Consider the following 14,961-nt stretch of genomic DNA (forward strand, 5'->3'; position numbering starts at 1 on the left):
TCAACATCTTCTCATGATGAGAATTAGCTTGTTAGAAAATGTTATTCTCCGATTTCAAAAGATAAAAAATAAAACTTCCAAGTACATATTAAATGACACAACTCACCTATCAAAATCTTAAAATCAAATATTTACTGATCAAGAAACATTGATTCTCTTCCCCATTACATGTGTAAGATCCACAAGTGCTTTCGGTCATTTGTATTTACTACTTACATTCATGCAAACAAAACTGTAGCATTGCTCTAAGATGATTTGCTGGAGATCTCTGCCAGCATGACCCAGAGGCCCAGATGTGACTGTCACATGCTAGGAGAGAAAAAATAGAGGGGGGAAACAGAGTTTCCAAATGAGACAGAAAGACCAAACATGAACATAAACAACTTTGTTATAAATGAATACAAATTTGCTGCAGACACAGAGAGCCAAGGACCATATGAAAAATAAATAATTCTGGCTGAAGTTTATGAGGTTATCAAGAGAAAAAGCATTTGAACTAGTCCATAAATAATGATTATTATTTTAGCAAACAGGGATATTGGGAAATTATTTCAGATAAGAAAAATACGTTAAAAAGGCACAGGATATATTCCCGTACAGGCAAGTAGGTGGGGGCGTTTCTTACACAAAGAATGTATTGCAGAGAATGTTGGAATAAAATTGAAAGGTTGGTTAGCTTGTTGGAGGATTCTAGAAGCATGTTAAATTACGACAGTTACAAAGAATAGGTTTAACAAAACCTGGAGTGACTAGAGGCCAGCAAAGCAATAAGAAATTATTATATGTGACAGAGAAAAGAGTTGAACTAGGGCAATAATAATAAGATAAAAGAAGAGGTGAAGAGATAATTACTAGTGGTAGTCCCAGACTAGATTTAGAAGGAATGGGACATATATTACAAACACTTACCTAATAAGATTTTTATTCCATATAGTTCAATATTCTAATTAATTTATATTACAACTTAATTATGAAACAAGGGATCTGTTTGGAGATATATATTACATGAATGTGTGTGTAATTCCTTTTAGATTAAATCTAAAATTGTGAATTTGTAGTACTCCAGATCTACATATATTCTATTCAAATCTTAACCATCCAACTTCACTCTTCAACACAAATATTCTTTTTTTAAAGGTATATTGTATTGATTTTTTTACAGAGAGGAAGGGAGAGGGATAGAGAGTTAGAAACATTGATGAGAGAGAAACATCAATCAGCTGCCTCCTGCACACTCCCTACTGGGGATGTGCCCGCAACCAAGGTACATGCCCTTGACAGGAATCGAACCTGGGACCCTTCAGTCTGCAGGCCAATGCTCTATCCACTGAGCCAAACTGGTTAGGGCAACACAAATATTCCTAAACTCTAAGGTCACAAACACTGGGCTCATTCTTGCCTGTGATGGCCATCCCATGTTGACTTCAATATATACTGCTTCCTTATTAAAACTATTATATAAATATATATTTCTTAAACTCGATTATGAACAGTTAATAAATATAACATAAGCTCTTAGAAAATAGGATATAGATAGAAAGCACAGTACCCAGCATAAGTGTTAGTTGTTGTTATTATTAAAAATGTATTTGCTCTACAATTATGTGATAAATTAAAAGCTTCATGAAATGCACACACAATATTTTTACAAACGGTATTAAATATATTATCATTTTGGTACCCCCTTTAAAAAAACACAAAACAAAATTATAATTTTTTTCCTTCTTGAAACTGAGACTCTTTTAATAATTGTTTCCAGTTAAGTGTAATTATTTTATTTGGTTATATTGCTTTTCTCCCAAGCAGAAACAAACAGTGTTTTCCATGCTTGAGTAAAGAAATTTAGAGATTACCTAAATATAGCAGAGGAGTCTTTGACACCTTTGATAAACAAAGAGCGCATTAGACAATGCTATTAGGTTGTTTATGAAAAGGCTCTACAGCATCATCTATGCTGTCATTCCTAATGTTTCCACACTCAAACACAACAAATGGAACAATTTGCTGGCTAGAAGAACTCCCTGTTCTGTAAATATTATGGTTCAAAGAACATTTAAACAAAATTTAAAACAATCTTCCAATATGTTCAGTAAAACTGAAGTATACAAAAAATAAAATGAAATACTTTCCTTACATCATAATAAAAATTTTAAAAAAATTTAGTGTTAACTAAATGCAAACATCTGCATATTCAGAATATTACTTAAAGCATGAATTTTAGGCAAGAAGATAGGCTGTCAACAAGTGTTTTCCATTTCAAGAAGAGTTAAGGCTTAACTGAGGCTAAAAGGCTTTGGTTCATGTCCCATGAATTAGAGGTTCAAAAATCTTTTTACGGATAGAATATGTTGGCTATATCATCTCTGATTCTGAATTACTCAATTTCCACTCCCCTCCTGTTTAAACAATGGCACAAATGTGGGTATACAGAAGGGAACTGGAGAGAGATGCACTTTCATTCTACCCTGTAAACAACACTAAGAATTGAAAGTCTTAGGGTTGTCTGGGGCTGCGGTGTGGGAGAAATGGGGAGATGTTGGTCTTAGGGTACAGAGTTTCAGCCCCACTTCTAGAAATATATCCTAAGAAACATGAATCACCAATCAAAAAGAGTGTATGCACTCCTATGTTCAGAGCAGCACAATTTACAATAGCTAAGATGTGGAAACAACCCAAGTGCCCACTAGTGAATGAATGGATAAAAAATCCGTGGTACATTTACACCATGGAATACTATGCAGTGGTAAAAAAGAAGGATCTCTTACACTTTGAGACAGCATGGAGGGACCTGGAGAGGATGATGCTAAGCAAAATAAGTCAATCATAGAAAGGCAAGTATCACATGATTTCACTTATATGTGGAATCTAATGAACAAAATAAACTGTTGAACAAAACAGATCCAGAGACATAGAAGCATGGAATAGACTGTCGAATCTCAGAGGGAAGGTGGGGGTTGGGTGGGGGAAAAGAGGTCCACCAAAAAACTTGTATGCATATATGCATAACCCATGGACACAGACAATAGGATGGTAGAGGCCTGGGGCAGAGGACGAGGATGGGTTATAAAGGGGTCATTGGGGGAAAAACAGGGGATACATATCCCCTGATAAGTTTTTTTAAAGTTTCAGTTATGCAAGATGAACATATTCTGGAGTTCTATTGTGTATCATGTTGACTGTAATTAATAATACTGTATGTACATTTGAAATTTACTCATAAAGTAAATTAAGTGTTTTTATCAAATAAAAAAAGGAAGAAATGGTAACTATATGAGTGATGGATAAGTTCATTAGCTTGACCGTGGTGATCATTTCAAAGTGCATAGCAAAATATCAAGTTGTATATCTTAAATATACACAATTTTTATTTGTCAATTATATAGCTTCATAAGGCTGGGAGGGAAAGACTTTCTGTAATGCAAATCCAGGTTTTTGAAGGGAACCTTCTGTAGCTGTGACTGTGGCCACTGACGGCTGAGACTGGCCGTCAGCTCATCAGTCACTGCCTTGATCAGCGCTGTCTCTGGCCTGTGGGTGCTGCACCTGGGCCTTCAGCCAGAGGACAGCAGCCAGGGCCTCCCCATCTTTATTTTTAGAAATCTTCACCTGAGATACTCCTTTAAGTAGTACTCTCTATTTCCAAATTTTGAGTTGCCAATTAAACTTTTCTTCGTGGTTATTTTTAGACGTCTGTGGAGGTTTTCTCTACCTAGGATTCAGCATTTACTGCACTGTTTTTATTTTTATTTTGAGTTAGCTTTAAAGCATCGTTTTGTAGTTACAAGCCTCTGGAGCCAAGCTCCCTGGGTGTGAATCTAGCTCTGCAACAAACCTGCGGTTTATTCATTAGTAAAAGCAATACTTCAAGAGAGTTCGGAAGATTGGTTAATTTAATAGGTGAGATTTAAGGAGTAATTTTTACAGGAATTCATCCCTTAAAGGTTAGCCTCCTGGAAAACTTCAGAGAAAAAAAGCTTTCAGGCAATGAATCTCGGTAGAGTTTTGAGGTAATAAATGAAGCAGGTTCCTATTCTGCCATGTTAAATGGATCTCCAACCACAAACGACAGAGCTGCTGAATCATACCAGTGGCTACCACAAGACTCATACTCCAGCCTGTTGGATAGACCAGTGAAAGTCTTGATGTTCTCCAATCCTAAATGCTGGACAGGCAGAACAGCTCTAGGACCAAGGTGCTGCCATGTGCGCAGGTGCTGAATCCCAGGCTCTTACTACACTCGGGGAAGGGCTGATGCTTCCCTGGTAATTCAGCTTCAAAGCCACACTGCACCCAGGTTGGAGTCTGACATGCAGCCTGGAAGATCCATTTGCAGTGCCACAGAATGCACTAGATGCTGTCTGCATTCCTGAGACCAGAGACTTCTCAATACCACTGTCCTCTAAAGTCTAAAGTCTAGTGCGAATACTGCCATGTCAGCCAACCTTGCACATATTGCTATATTAAATGTTTGCTATTATCATTCTACTCACTTTCATTTAATTTCCACTTCTGAAAATTTCCTTTGAAGGCCAATTACTGTTCTATGCAAAAGTACAGGAATGTACAATGGAAAAATAGCCTTAATACTAACAAACCTGAGCACTACCACAAGAAATTCAAGGTTCCCATTTTATCATACAGCTTGTATGTCCAAATCTAGATAATGTCTAAACAAAAAAACAAAGCTGCCAAATGCACATTGGCTCAAGCTTATTTTTTCCATTGAGTTTCACTACCTTGATTAAGATAGATGTTAAGCTACATATAACTAATGGGCAATATTGTAGCAAATGAAAAATGACTGGGGTTAGCTCATATAAATTGTGTTTGGCAGGCATATTTTGTAAATATCATCCTTTTTTCCAGGATGATAGGTTAAAAAGATATTGCAGCAATATAACCTCTTTGTGTTTCATAGTAATGAATAAAACATTTGCAAGCTGAGAATTGGCAAGCTGACATAAACAAATCTTATCTGCCTTAATTTAACAAAAAGTCATGAAGAGTAGAGTATCCTATCCACTGATGGATGAGTTTCATTCATTCAACCAATAAATATTTATTGAAAGCTCTGATCCAGACACTGGCAATAAACTAAACAATGCTTCTGTGGTCATAGAGCTTACATCATCTTGGGAAGAGGAAATAAAGTTTACACCTGTGTCTCTCCAATTTCAATATGTATAAGAATCTCTAGGAATTTATTAAAAATACAAATTTTGATTCCATTAGATGTGATGTGGAGTCTAAGTATCTGGATCTATATACATAAAAGCCTAAGCGACCAAACGACTGAAAGACTGGTTGACCAGTGCTATGACGTGCATTGACCACCAGGGGACAGACGCTCAATGCACAGGGTCAGGCTCCCTCCTGTCTGGATTGGGCCTGTGGGGGTTGAACCGAAACCACTATCCGACATCCCCCGAGGGGTGCATGATTGGATTGCGAGAGGGCGCAAGCCAGGCCAAGGGAACCGACCAGTGTGGAATCCGTGCACCAGACCTCTAGTTTATAATAAGATACCAGCTGATATTGTTATAACTGGTCCGTAACCACACTTTGAAGTGGCAAGATGTTAGATCATTTGAACTCACCTTACCATAAAAGTCCTCTTTCATTTTCAGTAGACACATTTACTGAGGAGTGTGCTTCCAAGCAGCAATCAGAAGATAACTTTGACCTTGACTCTACCATAACTATTGCTTTCTGTAGCCCCTAAAATAAATCACCTATATCTTTATTAAATCTATCAGTATGACTAACATAAGTGACTAAATTAAAAAATTATTTATTTCAACTGTTTTTCCACTCAAATTCTTGCCAAATTTATAGCACAATCTAATTTACATTTATAAAAGCTTAACTTTTTCTAAGTAATACAGACATTACCCAAATGTATACAGAAGTATAATTAGAGCCTGTTTTCCATATAAATATGCCCTAATAAAGTATGTACAAGCAAATTATATTCTAGTCAAAATGTCATTAATTTGAAATTACTAATTAGAATCCATGCCAACAAATATTGTTTCCAATCAGTTTTATAGATGATTTAATTTGTCTACTAAAGACTATAGTTTATTACATTTAGCTATGTATTCATTTTAAATTACAAATATGATGTATATAGTTTTAGCCCCTAGCCAATTTAAAATTGAGTGTTCATTAAATGAAACAGGTTATATTAGCAGTTCTTTAAGTGTGGGTGACTTTGTCCTTAGGGGAAAATGAGCAGTCAGGAAATATTTTCAGTTGTCACAGTGGATTGGGAAGTAGTACCGGGGCCTGGTGGGTGGAGAAGACAGGGATTTTATTAAATATTCTATGATGCATGCACAAGGCAGCCTTCAGTGCAAAGAATTAACTGTATCAAATGCCAATAGCATAGCTATTGCAAAATTCAGAGTTAGAGAATTCTAGTTTTTGGTCTTTAGCACTTACTCATGAACCAATAACTGACACAAACAGCAGTAATATTCTAGTGACTTGAAGATTTTAGTATAGTAGCCATCCTTTTTACATGGGAAATACTAACATTTCACTTTACCAGACAAATATTTAATGTAATTTTATTTGTTTTTTTTTTCATGTAATTTTATTTTTTTATTTTTAATGTAATTTTAAAATGACAAATCACAAATGTAACAAGTATGTTCAAAATGGCTGGATGAGGTATATATTAAAAACAGATTCTGAACTAAATAAGCTTCATCTACTATCTAGTTTTCACTCTGTCTCCAATTTTAAATTAGGTAGGAAATAAACAAGGAAACTAAAATCAGCTATCAACATGTATGTATGAGCAGCTCACTGAAGAGTTCTGTCACATGGAATCACAAAGACACTATGCACTAGATAAGCTTTTTTATTTATAATGTTTTTTTTTAATACATTTTTATTGATTTCAGAGAGGAAGGGAGAGGGAGAGAGAGATAGAAACACCAATGATGAGAGAGAATCATTGATCGGTTGCCTCCTGCACACCCCCTACTGGGGATCAAGCCCGCAACCCAGGCATGTGCCCTTGGCCGGAATCGAACCTGGGACCCTTCAGTCCGCAGGCTGATGCTCTATCCACTGAGCCAAGCCGGCTAGGGCTAGATGAGCTTTTAAAGAATATTTAATACCATCCCCATAGATGTACAATCCAAATACCGCCATTATAATTCTTCAAGTACTACAGAGCAAGCAAACCATTTTTCACTATTGCATTTTCCACTCAAGTAAGAACTACAATTACTATATTTACATAAAAAATAATTTTTTTTTATCTCACACAACTTTCCATTATGAGTGAAATAGTACTAGCCTAGTGGATATATATTGTTTAGCCTATCGATCAAAAATATTTTTAAATAGTAAGATTAAATTACATTTTGAGCAAAAAATAACAAAAACATAATCATGTGTCTTATTTCAGAAGAATGTGAACATGTGTATACCTCAGGATGTTTTTCAAGTAGTACAATTCTAGATAAAGCAAGGCAGATTCATATCTTGATAGAGAATCTTATCACAGATTCTAAAGAATAAATCTTGAAGTGTTGTTTATGGGCCTAGTTCCCCACCCACTGTAACACCCCTGAGAGCTCATTTCCCCCTCAGTGCCTCTCTCCTTTCTGGCAGAAGGCTGCAGGCCACCAACTGACCACTGTTGCTAACTGCAGTTCGCCTGACCTCTGCAACATCTGCTCTTTCCCCTTCTTTTCCCTCCCTTTGTGAAAACAGTTTTCTTCGGGTTGGGAAATCAATTAGGACTTCACGGGTGTACTTTGTGTTCTAAGCGTCTCAACTGTTCACATGATTGATGGACGCCCAGCGGCTACCTTTTTATCTCCAGAAACATACTTGGCGGATGTCCAGGTGCAGAGGTATTCCAGAAGCTTTCTTATTTGTTATCGTATCACCATTAACCAAACTATTTATCTGGCTCCCACCATGTGTGCAAGGAGTCAGCATTGAGCAAGGGATCAGTGACAAAAGAGATAGTGAAAGAAATGTACATAATTATGATTAAAAGCAGGATGTGCAGAATCACACCATTTCTGGTGAGTAGGAAGTCCAAGAACCAGAAAAATGGGGACCACGGCATGTAAAGAGTAATGTTAAACTAAGCTTTAAATAAAACATGAAATGGACAAGCAGAGGCAGCATTCAATGAAGCAGAATATTGGAGCTATTATTTAGCTAAAGCCATAGAACAAACAAAAAAAAATCTACTTTTTTGGTGTTATAGAGCTATACTGCATGCAAATAGTTGAAATGACATACATCTTCAAAATTATTAGAGGAAATATATTAATTAATAAGTATAAAATAATATTTTAAAAACATGGCTTCCTATATTTGGAACAAAAAAACCAATAAAATCACAGTGAATAAGCTCTAAACCTGTACATCTCAATTTCAATGGCATAAGAAAATTAGTATATACATATCCATCAAAATCAACTGTTGAAGGTTAAAAAACTATAATTTATATGCCAAAAAGCAATTTTTTTCAGGTTTTTATAAGGATTTTCCTTCAAAACATATACTAACCATGTGTGTAAAATCAATTAATTTCCTGAATTAGAAGACCTGATTTTTATAAGTACAAGCCCAAAGCTAGATGTCATCTATTCTTTTGGCTTATTTGTTTGTTTTTAACTCAGTATAACAGCTGTCTAAAACTTGTGAACAAAAATCTCACTCCTAAATGGATAAAGATATACAAAATCATTTTTAAAAGTTAACCATCTGGTTCCTTTAGGAAGAGTAGTATTTCAATATGTCACTGTTTCTGAAAGATATAGACAGATATAAAAGGTGAATTAATGTTAGGTATATAAAGAAAAAATAGAGGAAGTAATATTTAGGGAGAATTGTCCCTATCCCCTCATTAATAATCATATTCTAAAATCATGACAACCAATTAGAATTCTAAACTCTTAATTTTATTAAATACAGCATGAACATAATTAATACCATCCCAAGCAACTAGGTGGTCCAATAATTTTGAACCTTCTTTTTTACCTCTGGAAAACTGATCAGGAAATCTGGCTAACATCCCAAATAAGCTGAATGGATTTAATTGGATGGTCTTCAGCTAATTTCTGTAGTCGTGTACATACACCAAAACCACATACACTAACTAAATTAACTTTGTTGAAATTGTTCAGAGTCAGAGGCCCAATGGGAGAGTTCACAATGTTATTTCACTGTTTTACAGTGTACAGCTTCAAAAAATAAAAAATCTTACATCTCTAAACTAAAATATTGTTATAATACGTGTCAAATAAGCACACAAGAGCCCTATTTTGAATGGGCCTTACAATGCTGCAATGGCTTAATTTGTCCTGTTTCTTTTATTTCTGCCTTTCTTCATTGGCTATTTTTGATGTTTTGTTTGATAAATATGTCATACACCAAATTCAGTTAGGTCAATAAGAAAAAGCAGAGACCCATACACTGGACACAACCTTGAGGGCATTAGGAAAAATAAACTAGGTACCACAGACAGCCTCAAAAACCAAAGCACGCCTGACACCCAGGAAAACACATGATTTTCAGACATTTCCTGCTTGTCATTTGTGGTTACACAAAACAATAATTAAATTATGTGCTTCAGGAAACAGGAAGGGGTGGGTAAGCAAAATACACCAAACGTCCCTGTAGTCCCTGTTTGGACAAAAGATAGATCAGCATTCATTCATTTTATTATACAAAAGAAAATTAGGTTGAAGTAACATGTGTTTTTAGAGGTAATGTTATATCGGAAAACATTTAAATCCTACATATCTTCTTCCATACAATTTTATTTTTTTTCTATGAAATTTTCTTTTTTATTGAATTTACTGGGATGACACTGGTTAATGAAATTATATAGGTTTCAGGTGTACAATTCCATAATATATCTTCTACATTACACAATGTTACTTTTAAGGAATATAGCACCCAACATAATCATTTTATAGAAGTAAATTGGATAATGTCTCCATTGTAGCTTGTCTCTATCACTTCATTTTGTTCTTTGGACAAAATATAAGCACAGTAGTATTACTAACAATGGTGGCAGTAGCCATAATCCACTTAATATGACTGCAAGGCTGCATCTAGGCATGATCCCATCTCTATCCTTGTCTCCAATCCCTCCACTGCCGGGAGCCGGTCCATGCTTGCTGTTTCAAGGGACCTGGCATATATGGCATACTGTTCTTAATATGTTTGCTCACCTTCTTGGCACTATGTGTTTTAACCAAGGTCTCTGAGAAAGGTTGTTTCCCCAGGTAGGGATTTTCCCCTGAAGTTAGGGAGGGAATAAAACCTCTTAACTAAGTGCCAGGTGGGTAATTAATCACTTTAACTACGAACAATCATGCTTAAGCTACATAATCTTTACTCCCTGGAATGGAGATAAGAAACACCCTAACCTTTGTAATAGAGATTGATAGGATTGAATCGACTGGTATAAATACAGATGTAATAAGACAGCAAGACACAGAACTTAGGACTCAGAACTAAGAAGACAGAACCAGGAGGCACAGAACCTACACAGAACGTTCTCTAGAGACAGAAGAACTTCGCTGGAGAGAACATGGCAAAAGATCCTGGACAGAAACTGGCCTCAGAACCTAGAGACAGAACCTAGCGAGAGAACATGGCAAAAGATCCTGGACTGAACCTGACTACAGAAATTGGCAAGAGAACCTGACTAGAACCTGGTGACTGAACCTGGCTGGAGAACCTGGACAGAACCTGGCTGGAGAACCTAGCGAGGGAACATGGCTACAGAACCTGGCTGGAGAACCTGGAGAACCTGGAGAACCTAGCAAGACAACATGGACACAGAACCTGGCTGGAGATCCAGAGCAGAACCTCTCTGGAGATCCAGACCAGAACTTGGCTGGAGATCCTGGCTAGAGATCCTGGCTAGGCTGCTGATCAACTGAACGCTGTCTCCGTGTCATTCCTTCTTCGCCAACTCCGTCCACACCTTTGGGGACCCCTGGACCTGCTGGGGTTGGACCCCGGCACTCCACCTCCATTCTGATCAAATCATTCCAATTGAAGAAATCTTATTTAAGCCACCATGAATGAAAGTTTTTACGTGCCTTTCACACACCATTCCATGTGAATTTCTCTTTAGACAGCTATTCCTGATTACCCTTTCAGACTTAACTAAATGGCACACATGCCAAGAGATTCTAGCTCACTACCCTCCACTCCCAACTTTAAATGATTTTCCAAAGCTCTCTTACATAGGCAGTTTACTCTTTCTTAAGAATAATTACCACCGTTGGTAATTTAAATATTTTTGTATTTTACTGTTTTATCCCCAAATTAACAATATGTTCCTTGAAGACAGAGAACCATATTTGCTCCCTATATCCAATGACTAAATCTTGATGTACATTTATTATTTGATAAATAAATTAGTGAATTAATTAACTAAAAAAAATATGATCACCATCTTTCTACTTTTGAATTCCTTACTACTCTCAGCACCATGTATAGCATAAAGTATCTTCTTAGGAAGAAGTGAGAGCAGTTTCTTCATGGGGTATCTCTGAGACCTCTATCTCCAAAGTAGGTAGGTTCTATAAAATACTTCAAATTCCTTAAGAATTCAAAGAAGGAATATAACAAGCCTGATAATAAAGCCTTGAAATTTAAGTATGAGTTTGAAATTTAAGAGATGTGCATGTGTATGAAGGGTGGAGGGGTGTCCCTTACCCAGTTAGTTCCTTGTTTTACTTTTTAACTACTTCTTCCATGTATGTTGTGTGTATCATTACATTAGAGTTTAGATATTCAGTTCACCTCTAAGGTATAATCTTAAAATCAAGCAAAGCATACCCAGTTTCAATGAGAAACATTTTTCTTTTCATGCCAATAAAACAATCCTCCCATTGTGTGCTGAGCAGCTCCACCCACACTGATCTTCCCTACAGGTGCCTGGATTTCAACTGTGGTGACTTCATCCTTTTTATATGTTCTTTTCAAGTGAGACAAAAGCTCTGGAAGGTTAAAATGTTTGAAGGGGCATTTGATGTTTGTCTGTAAGTTATGCGCTGAACAATGCCAGAAGATAAAGTTGCCCTTATATGGAGAGAGAAAATTTATATAAACTAGAAATTTCTTTCCTAAAGGGACTTCTTTCTAGATTTAGGTATAACGTCAAAAAGAAAAATCTAACTTTCTTTTATATCACCATTGCTTAGAAGAGTATTAAGTAGTAGAAACTATAAGGAATCAACTAGCGCCAACATTCATTAGTTATGTGATCTTAGGCAAATCACTAAACCACAAAAATTCCCTATTTCTATTTGTAAAATGAGGGGGAAAGTCTTAAGTTATTCTTAAGGACTGAGCCATGTGGCACTGTCTCTGGCACACAGAAGATATTCAATGACTGTTAGAGTTGCTGCCTGCAAGAAAACATTCTGGTAAGTCCTGTGTTGTTTAACAAGTTTTAGGAAATCTAGAAGCTAGGGCATATTTAAAAGAAGTGGATGATATCTCCTTCCAAGGTAAACCAAGATCATCTAATTAACAGGACACACAAAATTCATGTTTACAAGTTCTACATTATCTCCTAGTTTAAAAAAGAATCCAATCCATCTCCTCAAAGGCTGGTATTACAACTAAGCAGTACTTGAGAAACAGTGGTATTCCTTTCTTTTGAGCATCTGTATACATCTTGGCTTTGTTTATTATACAAATAAAATCTGTAAGTGCAAGTCAAGCCTAACTTTAAAAATAGCTGTTATCTGTAGTTATAAATTAGATACTTGAAATTAAGGAAGAAATTTAAGTGCTTAAAAATTAAAAATACTAAGCACAGGATAGACACTGAATAAAGGGAAAGAAGATTCTGGAAATACAGTATTTAGTCTTAAAATCTTTGCAGATTCTGCCATAAAAATAGTGCAAGGAGGACTATGATAAAGACAATGAAGAGGTATACTTAAGTTCAGAAATAATTTTTCGAAGCCAGAATGTTTTTTCATCTAACCAAAATAAATTTATGAATTTTCAGTCACAGAAAAATTCTGTTCATATGCACTAACTTGGGAATAATGTATCCCAGAGCCCTCCTGAGGAAATTTATAGGAGGATTTGTTTTGGAGAACCAAAACGGTTTGCAAGATATCAACATAAGGCTTCATGGTGAGCATTAAATATATATTTACTTATGGATCTAAGAATAAATAATAGTTTTGAAAGATATGATACAGTATATAATCACATGTAAATAGAAGAGAATATAAAATGTGATAAAAGTTTGCTATTGTTTTACAGGTATTAACTGGGAATTTAAAAACATCAATTCAAAATTAGATACTGAAAGGGAGAAGGTAGGAAAAAGAAGAAACTAATGTCAGAGTTGCCCGGACAGAGACGCATTAAACAATAGCCAAAACGTTAAGGTTAATAAACAAAATACAATGGTATTTCGTAACAACATTAACATAAAGGTAGTCATCAAGGAGGAGGGAAAAAGAAAACCTTAATAAATGCCAATAATTTTGTCTCTAGCATTATAGTCCATAGCATCTCTGGGGTAGAGGCCAGGGATACTGCTAAACAGGACAGGGCCTCACAATAAAATCATCTAACCCAGTAGCATTTGAGGAGGTTTCAAATATTCACTGAGGAGAATGGGGAGCTGACTACGAATCATGGTTGCTTTAAAACAGTCAGTGCCCACTAAAGAATGGTGATCAGTGCTCTTTAATGGCAACAATCTGCACTGTTGTATGATTCTCCCAAACATCATTAAGATTAAGTGTATAAGTGAAGAGAACTGAAAAGTTTGACTAATACCTGGATGGGATTTTACCAAATGGGTGCATTCAAAGGACAAGGTAAATGAAGATATTGGTAAGAGAGCCATGGTCCACAGAAGTGATGGAGCATGGAATCTAAGCTAAATAAGGGACAGTAGCTGTCAAAGAGTAGCTGTACAAAAGGTAGCTAAAAGAAAGAAAAAAGACAGGCAGCCTGGAGTTCCCTATAAATTTGAAATATTTGCAGTAGGATAATTTAGTAAATGATACGAAATGACAGCAGTAATGGTCAGACGTTGAGAAACAGCCTTAGTATTTAGTTTTTAGTATAGTTAAGATGATGGCAATACTTAGACTGGGCCCAACGGGTGGGTAGGTGAAGTGCACTGAAATAAAGGTCACTGGAAGGAGAAGGAGAAGGGCAGGGTAATGAATACATCACAGAAGGCCAGCAAGGTACAGTGTGTACCCCTAAATCCCATGTCATTTTGTCACTAAACATATACAGGATAAGTAGCAACAAAAAGTGAATACTGTAATAATTCTAACCAAAGGATTCCTTGCAGAGTCTAATACTAAAAAGACCAATCAAGGAAAGAGTGACACAGAATCCACCAGGTAGGTGTTCGACAGTTATATAAAAACCCAGCTCTTCAGCACTGGCTGGTGTGGGTCAGTTCGTTTGGCATCGTCCTGTGCACCAAAAGGTTGCTGGTTGGATTGCTGGTCAGGGCACATACCCAGGTTGCAGCCTTCGTCCCAGGTGGGGAGTGTGCAGGAGGCAGCTGATCAATGTCTCTCACATCAAATGTTTCTCTCTCCCTTTCTCACTCTAAAAATCAATTTCAAAAAACTTAAAACACACACACACACACACACACACACACACAGAAACAGCTCTCGAAATTTAGGGTTGGTTGATAGCCACAGTCCCAATAATATTCTTTCAGGGCCCCATATTGCTGGTTGTTGCATTAACTGGGTAAAGAATGAATGAGATTATTCAAGAGTAATAGACCATTTTTTGAGGCAAAAGGGTGCTTCAGTGGGTCAGGCAGTGATAGCCAGTTATCTACCGTTAAATATCCTGCAAGGTACAGCAGGGAAACTGGGGCACTGAACTTAGAACAGATTCTTAACAGGTAGAATTGAGACAGAAAGCAGAGAACAGGTGCTCAAATTTTCA

General features: G+C 36.3%; 1 protein-coding gene across 1 annotated transcript in view; it reads right to left on the reverse strand.

Annotated features, from left to right (window-relative positions):
- CRPPA (CDP-L-ribitol pyrophosphorylase A) overlaps positions 1–14,961 on the reverse strand; it is a gene marked incomplete at its 5' end in the record, with an annotated part of 163,480 nt that overhangs the window by 91,856 nt on the left and 56,663 nt on the right. The window contains one exon of the mRNA XM_081101934.1: positions 217–309. Within this exon, the coding sequence (XP_080958060.1) occupies positions 217–309 (93 nt within the window). The remainder of the gene's footprint in view (positions 1–216; positions 310–14,961) is intronic.

This window comes from Myotis nattereri (genome assembly GCF_964212035.1).
Source record: "Myotis nattereri genome assembly, chromosome: 11".
Taxonomy (NCBI): domain Eukaryota; kingdom Metazoa; phylum Chordata; class Mammalia; order Chiroptera; family Vespertilionidae; genus Myotis; species Myotis nattereri.